Below are 17382 nucleotides of genomic sequence, written 5' to 3'. Positions count from 1 at the left end.
GCCTCTGGTCTTCCATGTTCTCCATCACCAGCTTCTCACTTCCAACAGTTTCGAGCTCCTCATTATGATAGGTCAATCCCTGAGGCGCTGCTTCAGTAGAGGTTGGTGCGAGCCAAACTGAAGAGGGAAATCTCTCTTTCATCACATCAACATTTGTTGATAACAGAATTGCCCCCCAGACCCTGCTTCTATCATCTGCTAAGTTTAGAAGCAGTCCAAGGAATTTGGACGATCCAGTCTTCCATCTGGAAAGTACTCAGAGCTATTTGGATGGCTGTCAAGAGGTTTTAGGCCAGAATCCTTCAAAAGGATGTAGTTGTGAGAACAGATAATGCTGTGACCATGCCATATACAAACAGACAATTTGGCACAGGCTTCAGCTGCTCCTTGAATCATGTTGTGCAGATGATAATGGATTGGGCAGGAAAGAGACTTATTTTCAAGAGCAGTTCATTTCCAGGGCTAGGACAATATTGTAGCAGACTCCCTGTGTAGTGTTTACCTCTACCCAGATTTAAGAATCATGAAGGAGATATTCTAGATGATCTGTCAGAGATTTGGCAGTGCTGCTGTGGATCGTTTTGCATTTCAAACCAATGCTCTTCTTCCCACATATTTTTTCAGGCAGCAGGGGTGGATCCTTTAACACTCCAGTGGCCGAACTACCTGTTGTATGCCTTTCCTCCAGTTTCCCTAATTCCTCATTTTCTATATGGTTCTAGTTTGTCCATTTTGACCTCAGAGACATTGGTTGATGGAAATGTTAGTGTTTCAGATCTGGTTTCTTTCTCTATCTCCAAATCCGATTGTTGCTCCTTGTGTGTTATCCCTTCAGTTTGTGCAGAGGTTAATGTTACCGGTTTGCAGATTGAGAATAAAGGGCTTAGGAATCTAGGTATGTCTATTCCTGTATCGGATTCCATTCAGGCTTCAAGGAGGATATCCACCAGAAAGTCTTATGATCACCACTGGGCCTCTTTCTCTTAGTGGTGTCAGAATAACAGAATTTCTCAGATGCTGTCCCCTCTGAGGTTATCTTGTAGCTCTTACAAGAGGTGTTTGACTAGGGTTGGTACTCTTCTACATTGAAAGTCTGGGAGCTGCAATCAAGGCTGTTAATTCTCCTTTAGGGTCTCTTTCTGAGATTGACGGTTGGATTTCTAAGCTTCATAAGAACTTTGACTTGTTGAGGCCTAAGGTAAAAAATACATTTCCAGTATCTTCAAGGTCCTCCCTTTGAGCCTTTGTCTGAGGTTTCTCTGATGTTTTTGTCTTTGAAGGTGTTTTTTTAGTGTCTTCCAGGAGGTTAGGGACACTTTCAGCTTTCATCTGTAATCCTCCTTACCTTCATTTCTTTGACGCTCATATTGTGTCAAAACTTGGCCCTCAGTTTATTCCTAGATTTAATTTTGTGTTTCATAGGTTTCAGGAAATTTCTCTTTCTGTTCTTCCTCAAATTATGTTCTCTTTTAGATGTGGTCAGAACAGTTAGAGTCTATCTGACTAAATCTTCTGAGTTCAGGAGAAATTATGCTCTTTTGGTCACCTTTGGTCAAGCAAATAAGGGGAAAAATATATCCTTTCCTTTTTGCCTCTGTGGACAAAGAAGATCATTTCCACTTCTTACTCCAAAGCTAATCATGTCCTTCAGGTTCTGTTCAGCCTTGATTAACACACGGTATGGCTGCTTCATGGGCAGAGCTGGGTGGAGTCTTCATTATGAACATTTGTTTATACAGTTATGGATGAAGAGGTAATGTCTGGTTTACTTACCAATAATCTTCATTACTCCGATTCCGTGTTACTCATCCCATTTACTTATGTTCCCTCCCTCCTGTCTTATTTTTTGGTGAGTGGCTGTAGAAGGTTGGTATTTTCAGGAAAATTGGTACCCTAATTTCCCTTTTTGTAGTAGGGGCAAGGTGTTGCTGGTTTGTTGTGTTTCTTTTTGAGGTGCTTGTTAGAGGCCATTGCAGTGAGGGATTTCCTCACAAGTGCATATAGTAAATAATGAGATGAGGAATACGGTATTGGAATAATTAAGATCATCAGTAATTTATCCAGACATTATACCACAAAATGTGCCCTATTTTTTACATATAAGAACGGAAGAAATTAAGATTACCCGGCAGTAATCCAGACTTTATACTACAAAAAGTTGCCAATTCTTACCACATAGGTCAATGATTGACTCCTGATTCCAGTCACCTTGGCATACTCCTAGCATTTGTGTCTCCTCCTCTCTAGTGAGTACTCGTGGCACACAGCAGCTAGTCATATGGGCATTCTTACCGTTCACCAAAGAGACAGAGATACTTCACATGGTCAGTTCTGTTCCTTTCTTTCGCGACCCCCTCTAGGACTTTATTTCCTGGTTGACATCATTTGACTATTTTTTTCACCAACACTTTTAAAGATCATACTTGCAGATGTGTTACTTCTAGGCATTAATGTTCCTCATGAAATACAGCACGGGAACACAGGTATTCACATATCCTGGTACCAAACATTTCTGCCTCTCTCCCACCCTCTTGACCTGTACGCATTCAAATTTCAACATCTGACATTGCACGCACATAGATATGCATGCATACACACTTGCTGGTACAGGTAGCCTGAGTAAAGAAATACAAATTTTAAAACTGTATTGTGTATTAATTTGTATAGTGTTTCCTACATCTGAGGAGGCAGCACCTGTTCTGATTTGTATTGGGTTCTTGAGGGTACACTCATAATGCATAGCTGACAGGGTGTTGAATGTAGTCTGGCCTACATAGGAAGTATTTGGTGAGTAGTTTTAACTTTAGTGTGCTTAAAATTAATGATCCTATTGCCTTGAGCAAGTCACCCCACCTAAATTTACCTGCTATAATACATTTTCAAAAGTCCTTTTACCTTCGTATTATTGGATGTAATTTGGAGCCTTGATATTTCTCTTAAGAGTCTTTTTAGTAACATTTAATGGTTGCGTATATTGTTGATCACTGACGAGATCTAAACCAATCAAATAAAATTTCCATCGAAAATTAAATTGGGTTATATTCCAAGACATGGTTTAAACGGGGTGCAGTAAGCTTTGCATTGCATACGTGCCATTTTATTTTTTTCTATGTTTTTTGTATCAAGCAACTATGTGGAGAGAAAGAACCAATGTTTTAGTGCTTTAAGAATTGTAAGCGGCTACAAGAATACTTCTATTCTTGCAGTGATGACTGAGTTCCAGAATCTTACCAATAGGAGACTACCGAGGAGATAAGGGTGAAATTTCATCAGGAGTCCATGGGTGGGTGATGCTCTGGAATCTTAGGGAATTCACATCCACTGTCTGTGCCATGTTAAGCAGTACTTGGAGTTAACTAGTGTGTCCCTTCTCTGCAATAGTGGATGAGCGTCACTCTTAGAATCAGGTGAAATAGACATATAGGGGGGTCATTAGGATGGCGGGCGGACTTAGTCCGCCCGCCATCCTATCGGAGTTTGGGACCGCCCGCCTTAACTGCGGGGGTCCCGTGGGGGGGATTAGGATACGCCTGCCACTGTGGCGGGCGCATACTGCATTTTTAGCATTGTGGCGGGCGGTGCTCTCAGCAGCGCCTGCCACAATGCTAAAAATGCACATATGCATTTGCATTAACAAAGCACCAGGCAACTCGCATTGCCTGCCGCTTTGGTAATGCAAATGCAGGTGGGTAACACAGGTACCCCCCGTGTGCCCCCCCCACCTGTCCTTCACTCCGGGTAGCCCGTAGGGGCCCCACGAAGTAAAGAGCGCATGCCTTTCCGTGGCGGCATCACCGCCACAGAAAGGCATCTGTTTTGGGCAATGCTAATATGGCTGGCGGTGTCTAATAGACACCGCCACCATATTAAACCTTTTCTGCCCCAGCCGCAAGGCGACCGGGGCGGAAAAGCGGCGGACTGTCTTTCCGTCCGCCGCGTTCCCCCTCGCCATCCTAATATGGCGGGGGGAATTTAGGTGCAGATGGCGGGCGGATTGCCCCCGCCAGGCTGGCGGTGGCTACCGCCAGATTGGCGGTGGGAAATTCGCCTGCCATCCTAATGGGCCCCATAGACTTTTGCCACTGGGGCAAGAAAAAGCCCTGCTAACTAAGAAAAGACCAGAACTATTCCGTGCAGCCACTTTTTTCCCTCTATCCCTTTTTTTTCCTCACGCACCAGGAGCCTCATAGGCATTACCATCCATGTAGAGAAAACACGTGGAGTGCAGTAGAAAAAGGATGTAAACATGCCCTATAAACACCTCTTGCTAATGGCCATTCCAGCAAAATGGTCGAACATCAACTTTCATGAAGGTGGACCAAGGGTTTTACATTTCACAACACCTCAGATTTCAACACACTAAACAACACTGGGTTTTATTTACTAGTGGACCGTCAAAATCATTTGTTAATCCCACAGCGTGCGAAAGCCCTGATGATTTTACTCAAACTCTATGCAATGATATTTCCGCATTCTTTAAGAATAAGATTGAACTTATTTATGACAAAATCACCAAGGTATCAAATATCAAGAACAATGTTAATTCTTCCTGTCCTCGACTACCAACGAATGAAAGCTGCCGGCTTACCTCGATTCCAGAGGTTAGCCTGTCCAAAGTCACTGCCTCATATAGCCAAATTAAATCAGGATCACCCACAGACCTCCTGCCTGCAAAGATGATAGCCCCTCTGGGTAGCTTACTAGCCCGAGCTTTCAAACCCTGATCAACCTTTCCCTTAATGAAGGGCAGGTTCCCAGTGTCTGGAAAAGGGCAGTTGTGAACCCTATTCGTAAAAATACGGCGCTACCATGGTCAGACCTTAACAACCTTCGTCCGATTTCCCTCCTGCCCCATCTGAGTAAGATGACTGAGAGGCATATCAACACACACGTGTCTAAATTCATCGAGGCAGCGGACGGTCTGGACCCTTCTCAATCTGGGTTCAGACAAAATCACAGCACAGAGTCAGCTCTCCTCTCCGTGACCGATACCTTCCGGATGGCACAGGATAGAGGAGGCTCCATGATTCTAGTGCTGTTAGATTTGTCCGCTGCCTTCGACACGGTGTCACACGACATTCTTATCAGTCGTCTGAAGAGGGTAGGGATCGATGGAGTGGCCTTATCATGGTTACAGAGTTTTATCACTGGCCGCTCACAAAGTGTTCGATTAGGCTCCCACTTTTCCATCTCTAGGGAGCTCACCAAGGGGGTTCCACAGGGCTCATCTTTAAGCCCCACATTGTTTAATGTGTATGTGGCCCCCTTGGCTGAAATTGTGAGAGAATACGGGTTCACATCAATATCCTACGCTGACGACACCCAGGTTTTGTTCCCTTTCCAGACCATGACACCAGTAGTTAAAAACTTCTTTGCTGCAGGAATGAGAGCCATATCCAGCTGGATGACCTCCAATTGCCTACAGTGCAATGTGGGCAAGACGGAGGTCATGCTCTTCGGAGATGCCCCGCTCCTCTTGTCACCTGAGTGGTGGCCTCCTGACTAAGGCCCTGCCCCATGCCCAAGGGAGACAGTGAAAAATCTTGGGGTCAAGCTTGATCGGTCTATTTAGCAGATAGCCACAGAAAAACCTTAGTACAGACATTGGTAATTAGCAGGCTTGATTATTGCAATGGTCTGTTCATTTCCGCCAATGAAGAACAGTTAGGCAGGCTACAAGTAGCTCAGAACACAGCTGCCAGGCTGTTTCTAAATGTCCCAGCCAGATCTTCATTCCGCCCTTTGCTAAACAAGTTACACTGGCTACCCATTCGCCAGAGGGTGAAATTTAGGATTTGTTGCATTATTCATAAATGCCTGTTTGGAGTTGGTCCCAGGTACCTGTCCAAAATATTCAGACTCTATGAGCCAGGTCGCTCTTTGTGATCTAAGAGTCAAGCTCTGCTCCATGTACCTAGGATCAAAAAGGAGAGACAGGGAGGGCGAGCTCTATCTTATAAAGGCCCTTTTCTCTGGAACTCCTTGCCCCTCACCCTTAGGCTAAATTCTAGTTTGACTGCATTTAGGAAATGCCTAAAGACTCATTTTTTTCTGACCTGGTAGTCTTTCTAGTATTTCTGCCTGTGCATCCTTGTTTAGTTCAGCTTATGGTAAGAACGTAAGCTCGGAGATACCCCTGCGGGGGTCGAATTCCTGCACTATATAAGAAACTAAATAAATAAATAAATAAAGTGCCCGACTTCCCAATAAAAATTCGAAATCCTGTTGTCAGTCTCCCGCCTTCATTTTGGATTCACAGTGATGTGTGGAGGAGCTCATATGAAGGTGGACTCCCATGGAATCCAGTGTTTTGATACAACTCGTCATCATTTACACACAGTCTCCATGAGACCTAGAGCAGGATGAGCTCACATCTCTTCACCAGACGATGCTGAAGTACCAAAGGGTCAGTCAATGGGACATCTACCAAGAATTGGCATTTTATGCACACGTCTACAACAGCCTGGCACACCGCTTACTGCTGCCTCTCACATACTACAGTAAATATATATAATTTATATTCTTGCAAATACAGCCTTCTAGAAAGATGGAGCCGGTAGCTCCTCCCTGTTCAGTGAGACTTAGGGCGGAAATCTTCGTTTGGTTGGGTTACCAATGCCACATGTTTGTATGTAATTTGGGAAGATTGTATACTTGGGAAGTATAGAAGGATCTCCAAATGAGTACTTTATGTAACATTAGAGCAGGGGGTGGTGAAGAACAGGGCGTGCTATCAATGTTGTGTGTAATCAAAAAGCAGGAGAGAAGGCCAAACTAGACTGCAGACGTTACTGCTCTGTGCTTTTTTGTAGAATGAATGAAAGCAATAAATAAATGGCTGAAAGGAAGAGGTCGTGAAGGGGGGGGGGGGGTTGTTTTATACAAGCCCCTGAAACTTTTTGGTAAGGCGAAATTGGAAATATTAGTAGATTTATCCATATTATATTTAGAAAAATTTCAAAACGCAGCAGGAGAGTCTGAGATTTCGGTATTTCAAGGAACAAGTGACATACTTGTTCAATAATTACATAAAATGTACAACATGTTTTCAGATAGAACACAGATGTGGAGTGAAGACTACCCAGACAAAAGGGTGATCTTCTTTGTCCAGGTATGAGGTTGCGGGGACAGTTGAGTGCTTGAAATGTGTTTTTCCAGCTACAGAGATGTTTTTTGTACAATGCATGACCCGCGTTTTGACCACTTATGCACTGCAAAGATAGAGAGCATTGCAAGGTCAAGGGCTAGTGGGCAAGCGCCCCATCTTCTTAGGTTGCAGTTCAGTTTAGAGCACTGTCATTTAAGAACAGACTTATCACCTGCCCCCTAAATATAGTTCAAACTGCAGATGCTGTCCAAGCCAGATCTGGTGCACATTCTGAGTGGTTCGTCCTCCAATGAGATGTGATTCCTTGAGTTGGCACCTCTTGGTTCTGTCAATGGCCCCTTCCTCCCCGACATGGAAGACAATCTGGCTCTCTCAAAGGTTATTCATCTCCAGACAGACCTCTTGCTCGCGGCCAGGATGTCTTAGTGGTGTTGACCTTTGTTTTCTGAGCTTCTGAGGAAAAAGGGACTGTTAGATTTCAGATACAAGAGTCCAAAGGGATGCAACATATTCATATATAAAGAGGGACATGAAAGGTGGCACAAATGAAGCCATGAATATAGAAGGAGTTTCACGGAGTCGTGCAATTGACGTGAGTGGGTCCAGTATCAGAGCCAAGATCTCTAATGCAGGAGAAACAAAGAGTATCACAAGAGATAAAATAGTCCAGTACCTGAGGTGTGGGAAGACATGATGAAAGTGAAAAAATCAATTCCAAGATATGAAGTGAGTCATAATGGTACCTGAAGAAATGCAACCAGGAATGTAGGGGGAGAGTCAGCAAAACCTTTTGCGGAAATAAGAAGAGCACAATCGTAGTTGCATGGTAGAGAGAGAAACAAAGACAAGTAATTCAAGCCAAAAGATAGGAGGAAAGGAGGAAAGAAGTCAACCATAACTTGAAAACAAAGAGAGGAATCCTAGGCCATAAGCAAGCGTATCATGGCGACCTGAAGTGGGACCAAGGGACAAGGCAATTCTACCTTGGAGCAATGAGGATGGAGTGCAGGGACCGCAAAATCCCACATTGGATACAAGGTGTGGTGTTGTGTAGCATTTTAGGCTTCGAGTGAATTCTCCCGATTCATGCCCTTATATAGGTACAATTCATATTGCCCTTATATAGGCATAGAAATCGATCCCTTATTTAGACATAGCCCATGCAGACCAAATACAGGCATGGCTACTTCCACCCGTACCAAACGTCGCAACGATTTCTTGGAAAATCGGCTTAAGCAGTTAGGGAACTTCCCCTTGCTTGATTATTGATTTATACAATAACTCATGTACTTTGTAAAGAACAACCAGTCCCTAGGGGTTCTTTGCTGATGTTATTATGACCGACTTTACGTCAATCTATGGCATTCCTAAACACCTTCAAGGTAGAAATATATCTTCAATTGCTATGACAAACTACGGTGGTTCGGACCAGTTCGACTATCTACTTGCCCGACGCAGCTCGTTACAGCAAGTGCAGAAGGAAGCCGACCCTCCAGCTGAAGCACTGATCAAGAGATTGCCTTTCTCTTGCCGAGAATCCAGCTCCAGTGTTTCCAAGCTCCCCTTGCGGGGTGTTGGGAAATCGAGTCATGAGACAGAGATATCAGACCTCCTTCATTCTAAACCAAGGTATGGAGCTGATTAGAACCTAGAGAAGCCTTTAGTAGATTCTTGGCAAAAACAACTAAACCTATGCTACATAATACTTACTTCTTCCCGCGTACTAGACTTAGGTTAGGTACATTGGGGTAGGCATATTTAGAAGCACCAGTTGAGTATTTTAGTCGATGTTATTTATATATGTATTATTATATGGCTTAGAAACCATACAATGCTTTTGCAGTATTATTTTATAATACTATTCTCGCTGTACGCATTATACTTTGCAGTCTGCTTAACGATTGTAGCATTTCACTTCTCTTGCATGAGAAAGAAGACTGTTCAATAAACCTTTTTATTGAAAACGCCTGTCTCTATTTCTCTGCAACTCTGTTGAAATGAAGCATGTACGATTGACTGAGCAAAATACTTATCTATTGTTTCTGCGACTCTAGAGATATATTTTTTATTCTTGGGAAACAAAGTTGTTATGTTTATGCGGTTGTCAGAAACAAATCCCTTCTTGTGAATTCGAAAACGTTTCTAATGACCTCTATGCTAGCTGGCACTCACTATTAAGTTTAGTATATTCGATAGAGACCTAGTCCACCTTAGTCCTACCTCTAATCTATAGGATATATTATTCCAATGCGCAGAGCCTATTGGGAATATAGGAACTACACTACAGTGGGGTTGACTCTTTTGTCCAATTCTGCCTGGCAAACCTGAGGATAAATTAGTGGGAGGAGTCAACACTACCATGGAGACAAGAGGAGGTATCATAAGCCCAGCAAATCTGCAATGTACGCATGTGGAGGTAGAGTATGAGTAACCCTACCATGGGGACAGGAATGGGAGGATCATTTTGGCTAAAACTGTTTGCCATACAGACGTAATAATGTAGGGAAACATCCGTTACAACGCGGATGTTACAACGCGGTGCTCTTACGACGCGTCCGTAACAACGCAAGTCGTTACCACAACTTGCGCTGGAGGGCGCTAGAAGATTAAAAATAGTAAATTTACTATTCCAACACCTTCCCTAGTGTCCACGGGGACTGGTGTTAGAATAGTAAATTATACTATTCGATATCCGCGCCCCCAACGCAAGTCGTGGTAACGACTTGCGTTGTAAGGGACGCGTTGTAACAGCACGCGTTGTGACGGTACGCGTTGTACCGTCACCAATCCAATAATGTATTATAGGGCCCAGGCAGCACCACCAGAGAGAAATGATGTGTTGATCAGACCTACAGTGGAGATATGAAGAGAGAGATTAGGACAAGGACACCCAAGTACAGGGCGAAGGAGCAAATGTTTCAATCAAGTCTACCGTGCAAATTGAAAAAGAATCACAGGGTGCAGGCCTACGAGCCATGGAGCTAAGGATCTCATGAACAGGCACCAGCCATGGCATGTATAGAGTTATCAGGGAAAGGCAGCCCTACTATGGCGATGTAATGGCAGCATGGGAATGTGTTTTGCAGAAAGTGGGGGAAATGCTAGCCAGGTAAATGTTGTTTTGCAATATGAGATCACAGAAGTCACAGAATCTATATACACAGGATGGGAGGATGGAGTGAACCTTTATATCTAGACATGGGACAGAAAGAGAGACTAAAACAATGCTTTTCTAGTCTGAGAGAGAAGAGAAGAGATTGCAGTGAAACATGGAAGTTGGTGGTGGAGACAGGAGCACACATTGAAGGAATCACTGGTGCTGCCCATGGAGATCGGGAAGTAAATTTAAAGAAAACAGGCCGAAAGCGATTATGCAATCTAACCATAGAGAGAGCTGTGAAGATGACTAGGAACCATCAGATCTAACCATGAAGACAGAAGAGACTGAAGGGCCAAATGTATCTATAATGGAGACTGGAGGAGGAGAGAGTGAAGACAGCAATCAAAGTAACCCATGGAGACAGGATGTGAGAGACAAGCCAAATGTGATCGGTAACCATGGAGATGGGAAGAGAAAGTAAAGAGAATTATCAAAGCTAACCATAAAGACAGGTGGAGAGAGTGAAGAAACCCATTAGAGCTAACAAGAGAAACAGGTAGAGAAAACTATCAAACCTCACCTTGATAATGACTGACTAACCTCAGTGCATTTCAGGGTGAAATAATTGTGTTTTGAATAAAAAAATCGAAATTCTTTATTTAAAAAAAACTCTAATCATGAATACCCAGGGGTAGAGGTCTGCGGTGGACAGAAGGAACAAGTGAATCGCCCATGGTTTTGTGGACACACTGAAGAACGCATTGAGACGTCGTACTATGGATACCAATAATGAGACAGAAGAAAATATCAAATCTGACCTTGGAGACAAAACGGAGGAATAAACGGTTCGGTGCTTTCTGATCTAACCATAGAGATAGGCATGGAGTCCATAGAGAACTATCAAATCTAACAATTGACGCAAGCAAATTGACAGAGAGAGCCATTGAATCTACCCAGAAACAAAAGGCAGGAAAACTAAGGGAGTCAAGCGAAGAGACTGGAGGAACCATCAAATCTAACCGTGCAGACAAAAGGAGGGAAAGTAGGGAAGCTTTAATTCTGCCCATGAACGCACTCTGGGTGAGAAGTACTCCCTCTAAGGAACATATACTAATCGCTGAAGACATGAGTACCCACGAGTGGAGAGCGTGATCAGGTTAAAATGGCTCCCGTTATACGATACCTCACTGGAAGTGCAGGGTGCAACTCTACCAACAAATGCAAACTGCATGAACCACACCTTAGACATTGGTAGTGCATCAAAAGGGCAAAGGGGAAGTGGATTGTGAGAGGAGGACTGATAAAGGTCCCTGTGGCGTTCCACAAGAGCCCAGAGAGAGAGAGAGATAAGAATGAGTGAGAAGGTAAAGGGCAGAGACTGGGAAGGAAGGAGGAGGAAACCAGGGACATAAAGCAAGGTGAAATTGGCACAGATTTGTGATCAGGAAGGAAAAGGAATCCAGTGAAAAGGGGTGAGAGATAGAAGCAGCACGGGAAGCAGATACAGAGAAAAGACAAGGAACAGACATACTGGGAAGAGAAGCATTGTCACTAAGATTATTGTTGTGAAACAGAGTACTTTAAAGAGGCCAGCGGGGGCGTGGCCAAGATGGCGGGGTGAGCGGACGCTTCCTCCCGTAGCTCCTCCGGCCCAGCTCAGCTCGAGCCCCGATTTCTGAGCTTCTCTCCCCCCGCGGTTGCACTGCGGGCGAGAGAACTGTGCCGGAATTCTTGGGGCACATTTTGATGCCACTTTGACTTCTGTTGCCCCGGGGGAAGTCCCCGAAAAGTTTGTTCAACGACCGAGGCGAGGAGTGGAGCCTGGATCGCCCCGAGGAGAAGGGCCTGGAGGCGGAGCGTACTGCAGCGCTGTCCGCGTGCCTCGGCTGGGCCGAGTGCTGAAAGCTGCGGATCCCGAGGGAGCGGACTCGACGGACTCCGCGGAGTGCGGAGGCTTCCTGGCCGTCGCCCTTGTGGCTAGAGTCATCGCTGGGCGACAGACCCAAGACCGACATCGGCGATTTATCCCCCTGCCATGGGTGTCGGCGTGTGACGCCTTGCGGACCCCGAGCCTGGAAGCGGGGGACGGTGGAGTGTGAGCGGTGACCGAACCGGGCGTACTAGCCGGTGAAACCGGGGGACACTGGTTTTGCACCTTCCCGACCCATTGCTGTTGAGGGTCGCCCATAGACTTGCTGGCCTGGGCTGGCCTCCTGGGTTCCGCCCTCCCGCCATCTTGTCATTGAGGAGCTGGCACTGGTGACCCTCGCCCACGCCCTTGCCATACGGGCGCCTCGGTTCATCCTGGTGCCTATGCATCTGCCGTCCTCCCTGGAAGCACGCAGCTGCAAGCCTCCGACCTGAACCTGGATTATCGCCCTGCTGGCTCGATGGTTGTCTCGCCCTGGCCCGTGCCGCCATTTTGTCGCCTGTGAAGCACTACCCCTGTCCTCGGCGAGGTCTTCACATCTGGTGCCCACGAGTGGCTGGGCGCATCTACAGCGGCCAGCTCTAGGCTTCACCCACCGCGGAGGCCAGGATGGCTGGGAGACGAGGTGCGGCACGGGGAGATCGCACTCTGCCGGACATGCTCGGCAGGGCCCAGCAACTGCGGGACAGGACGCAGCCGTCCCCGGGGTCCTCACGGGCCTCAACTGACGCCACCGGAGGCGAACCACCAGTCACGAGGTCCTTCATGGAGGACTTATTCAGCTCCCTCAAGGAGGAATTCCAGACTCTCAAGACCGAGGTGGCCGGAGAGGTCCGTGAAGTGCGCAGAGAAATCGAGGGCCTGGGCGAGAGGGTCGACACTGTGGAAATGGCGGCCCAGCGTCGTGATGATGAGATAGTTCATCTCCAGCAGGACGTTCTCCGCCTTCAGGAGCAATGTGTCGAGCTCCAGGCCCACTCTGAGGACCTCGAGAACAGGTCCAGGCGGAATAACATCCGGGTGCGAGGCGTTCCATCCGCGGATGAGGGTGCGGACCTGGTGGCCTATCTGCAGGACCTATTCCGCGACATCTTGGGAGAAGGAGCGGACTTCCCGATCCGCATCGACAGAGCACACAGGGTGGGCCGCCAGCGCCAGTCATCGGCACCCCCACCTGATATCCTGGCATTCCTGACGGATTTCCCCCTGAAGGAGCGCATTATGACAGAGGCCCGCAGGAAGCAGCCGCTGTCCTTCCGAGAACGACCTGTGGCGCTCTATCAAGACCTGTCCGCCATCACACTGCAGAAGCGCAGGTCTTTCCGCATCGCTACGGACTTTCTGCGAGAGCATGAGACGGCCTACTCCTGGGGTCACCCCTTCCGTCTTATTTTCCGATGGAATGGGGTGTTACATCAGCTGCGCTCCTTACAAGATGTCTGTGGGGTGCTGGGACTCACAGCTACAGAGGAAGAAGGGGCGACACCCGCATGGAGGCGCCCCGAGCGGCGGGGCCGACGGAGATCGAGGAGGCGCCAATCGTCAGCAACAGCGAGTCGCCCTGACTCCCCTACCATCAGAGCGGATATGGCGGAGGCCCTGAGGACTGCGGCCAGGAACTTGCCTGAATCTAATGGCGTGGCCCAGACGGCCTAACTTTTCTCCGGGGGGAGAGACTCTTAGCGTCTGCGATGCTGGGTTGGGGCTGGGGGTTGGGGGGGAGAGGTTGGAGGTGTGTGGCTGGACGTCCACTTGACTGGTTTCTACAGACTCGCCCACTTGGGCTAGACTGAGACAATGGGGTGTTTTTTCTTGTTTTTGGTTTTGGCTGGTTGCCATGGGTTGGTTCTGGGGGGGTTCAAGAGCTGGTTTGGTGTTGGGGGGGTCCAGTCCGATACTGTCCGAACACATGCGAAGCCGACTCTGGCATTCCCTGCGCCCCTGCCCCGCGCGCCCCTTCCACTGATCCCCCGCTTGCTGCATAGCGCTTTGCGTCCCTGGGAGCGATGCCGTCCCTGAAAGTAGTGACCCTTAACGTTAAGGGTCTGAATAATCCTGTGAAGCGTAGGGCGATCCTTTCCCTGCTGGAAGGGTCACAGGCGGATATCTGCCTCCTGCAGGAAACCCATTTACTCTCTAAAGATTGCCATAGGTTGCGCTCTGCCAAGTTCCCCACGCAACTCTTTTCCTCGGCTGCGACTAAGACTGCGGGGGTAGCCATTCTTCTAGCCAGCTCCTTCAGGGGTGAGGTTTTGTATAAACATGCCGAGCAGAAGGGGAGGCTTCTAGTGTATCGCATGCGTCTGGGGGGTGTTGCCTTCACGGTTGGCTCCGTGTACAGCCCAAATGACCACCAGGATCGCTTCCTGGAATCTGTGTTGGTGGACGTTACTGCCTCGCCCGATCGCCACGTCATTTTGGGGGGAGACCTGAACATGGTCTTCGACTCCACCTTGGATAGGTCTGCCCAGCGCTTTCCGCAGACGGGGGAGCTTTCTAGAGCGGTACAGGACCAGATTGCAGAGATGGATTTGCATGACCTCTGGCGCACCATGCACCCCGCCGATAGGGACTACTCATATTTCTCCCACGCACACCGCACTTACTCGCGGTTGGACTACCTCTTGGTGAGCGGACCGCTTCGCTCGGCCGCCACTGCGGCAGACATCGGGGTCTTGTCCCTGTCCGACCATGCACCGGTTTCCGGAGTATTTGCTTGGCCAGCGGCCCCCCCCTCCGGAGGGATGTGGCGGCTTCGGGACACGCTTCTCCATAAGAAATCGGTGGTGAAGCGAGTGGAGGAGGTCATTCAGGAGTACCTGACCCATAATGACAACTCCGACACGTCGCTAGCAACGCAGTGGGCGGCTTTGAAAGTGGTTGTCAGAGGGGAGTTTATCTCCATTTCCTCGGCGGAGAACAGGGAGCGGCAACGTAAGAGGGAGGAACTAACGGCGCAGGTCAGGGAACTCGAACAGGTTCACCGCCGGACGGGGGCTCCTCGAGTTTGGAGGCAGCTGAAGGCGGCGCGGAAACTCCTCTCTGCGTTGGACCTGGACCGGGCGGAGTATGCGGCGTTGCGCTTGAAGCATGCCTTTTACACCGGCGGAGACAGATGCGGTAAACTCCTGGCCCACCGGCTCAGGGCTGCGCAGCAACGCAACGTAGTACAGGAGCTGATGGGAGCGGATGGGGTCCCGGTTTCCGGTGACGCGGAGGTGGCGGATTCCTTCCGTGCCTTCTATGAGGCGCTGTACGCTGCAGAGCCCTCCCCACCGGGAGAGGCTGAGGCCTATTTGGAATCAGTAACCCTCCCTGCCCTGGATCCCGCCCAGGCGGACCACCTAGAGAGGAGCATTCATGTGGAGGAAGTCATCTCCGCCATTGCACGGTTAAAGCACGGCAAGGCCCCGGGCCCGGATGGCTATACGGCCTTGTTTTACAAGACCTTTTGTCCCACTGTCGCGCCTCTCCTGGCTCGCTTGTTCAATTCCTTTTCTGAACCGGGAGCCATACCACCGGACCTTCTCTCGGCGACTGTGTCGGTTATTCCGAAACCGGGGAAGGACCGGACTCTGTGCGGCTCGTACCGGCCCATCTCGCTTCTAAATGTGGACCTCAAGCTTTACACGGGGATCTTGGCGGCCAGACTGGGTCTGCACCTGCCAGGTTTGGTGGAAGCGGACCAGGCCGGTTTTGTACCCGGCAGGCAGACGGTCGACAACACTAAGAGGGTGACGCACGTGCTAGAAAAGGCCTCACGCGTCCCGGGGGAGCGGATGCTGCTGTCGGTCGACGCGGAAAAGGCCTTTGATAGGGTTCATTGGCCGTACCTCGAGCTGGTTCTCCGGAAACTGGGGATCGGCAAGAAGTTCCGCACTATGGTTTTTAATTGTTATAGGAGGCCGTCAGCATCGGTGCGTGTCAATGGACACAGCTCCAGCAGCTTTGCCATTGAGCGCGGCACGAGACAGGGATGCCCCCTTTCGCCGCTCCTGTTTGCCCTATATATGGAGCCGTTTGCCCAGAGGATTCGCGATAACCCGGACGCTATTGGGGTGAAGATGGGGCAATACACACATACTGTCAGCTTATATGCGGACAATGTCTTGCTGACCCTGGATGACCCCAAGCGGTCGCTCCCTGCCTGCGTCCAGGAACTGAACTCCTTTGCCCGCGTGGCGGGCTTCAAAATGAATATGTCTAAATCGGCTGCCCTGGATGTGTCACTTTCTGTCGACACCAGGCGGGACCTCCAGCGTCTTTTTCCTCTGCAATGGTCCTCCTCCACGGTGCCTTACCTGGGGATTTTGCTTGCACCCTCCCTACCTGCAATGGTCGCAGCTAATTATTCCTCCCTGGGCAAAAAGATCAAGGAGGAACTCGGCCGATGGAACAAAGGCCTGCTCTCGTGGCTGGGCCGTATCGCAGCGGTGAAGATGACGATACTGCCTCAGATCCTGTATCTTTTTCGCGCTCTACCTCTCCAGCCCCCTGTAGGTTGGATACGGCAGGCGCAGGCTGACATCTCCCGCTTTGTGTGGCAGGGCCGTAAGCCTCGAATGAAGCGGGTCCTCTCCATGCTTGCCCCGGAGGCGGGGGGTCTCGGTGTCCCGGACCTCCGGAAGTACTTTCAGGCGGCGCAACTCCGATATTTGGTGGAGTGGAGCCGGTGGGAATCGGACAAGCACTGGCTCTTTCAGGACCAGGCAGTTGCGGGCCGTACCCTCCAGGAAGTCCCGTTCCTGCGGCGCACTCACCGCCCGCCTAATCTCTACGCCTCCTTTATCACCCGAGTTCCGCTGCGAGTGTGGGACGCGATGTGTGAGCTTCGTGAGCTCACCACTTTTCCATCACCGTTCACTCCCATTGCTGGCAATCCAGACTTCACTCCGGGCCTGGAACCGGGAGCCTTTTCCCACTGGGTGAGCGCGGGTTGTAGGGCACTTTTCCAGATCTACGGGCCGGAGGGTGTGCTCCCCTTCCGGCAGCTCCGACGGGAGTTTGGCCTGACGGAGGGGGACAGACTGCGTTACATGCAAGTTCGCCACTGGGCTCTTCAACCCCCAGTGCGCGACGTCGCTGCCCGTTCGATTACGCCCTATGAGCGATGGCTGGTGATCCGGACCTCGGATGCCAAGCTTATCACCGACTTGTATAAGTTTCTCGAACCCCCGCCGTTTCATTACCATAACCCAGGGAGAGAGCGCTGGCACAGGGAATTGGGCAGGACCTTGAGCCACA

At 49.1% G+C, this 17382-nt stretch overlaps 1 protein-coding gene across 1 annotated transcript in view; it reads right to left on the bottom strand.

Annotated features, from left to right (window-relative positions):
• Positions 1-4349: 4349 nt before the first annotated feature.
• LOC147701678 (uncharacterized) overlaps positions 4350-17382 on the bottom strand; it is a 415435-nt gene continuing 402402 nt past the window's right edge. The window contains exon 9 of the mRNA XM_086930313.1: positions 4350-7561. Coding sequence (XP_086786439.1) covers positions 7481-7561 — 81 coding nt within the window. The 3' untranslated portion in view covers positions 4350-7480. The remainder of the gene's footprint in view (positions 7562-17382) is intronic.

Source organism: Lissotriton vulgaris, chromosome 7, assembly GCF_964263255.1.
Source record: "Lissotriton vulgaris chromosome 7, aLisVul1.2, whole genome shotgun sequence".
NCBI classification, from domain to species: domain Eukaryota; kingdom Metazoa; phylum Chordata; class Amphibia; order Caudata; family Salamandridae; genus Lissotriton; species Lissotriton vulgaris.
Note: the sequence above shows the minus strand (reverse complement) of the source record. Positions and strands in the feature narration are given on the sequence as shown.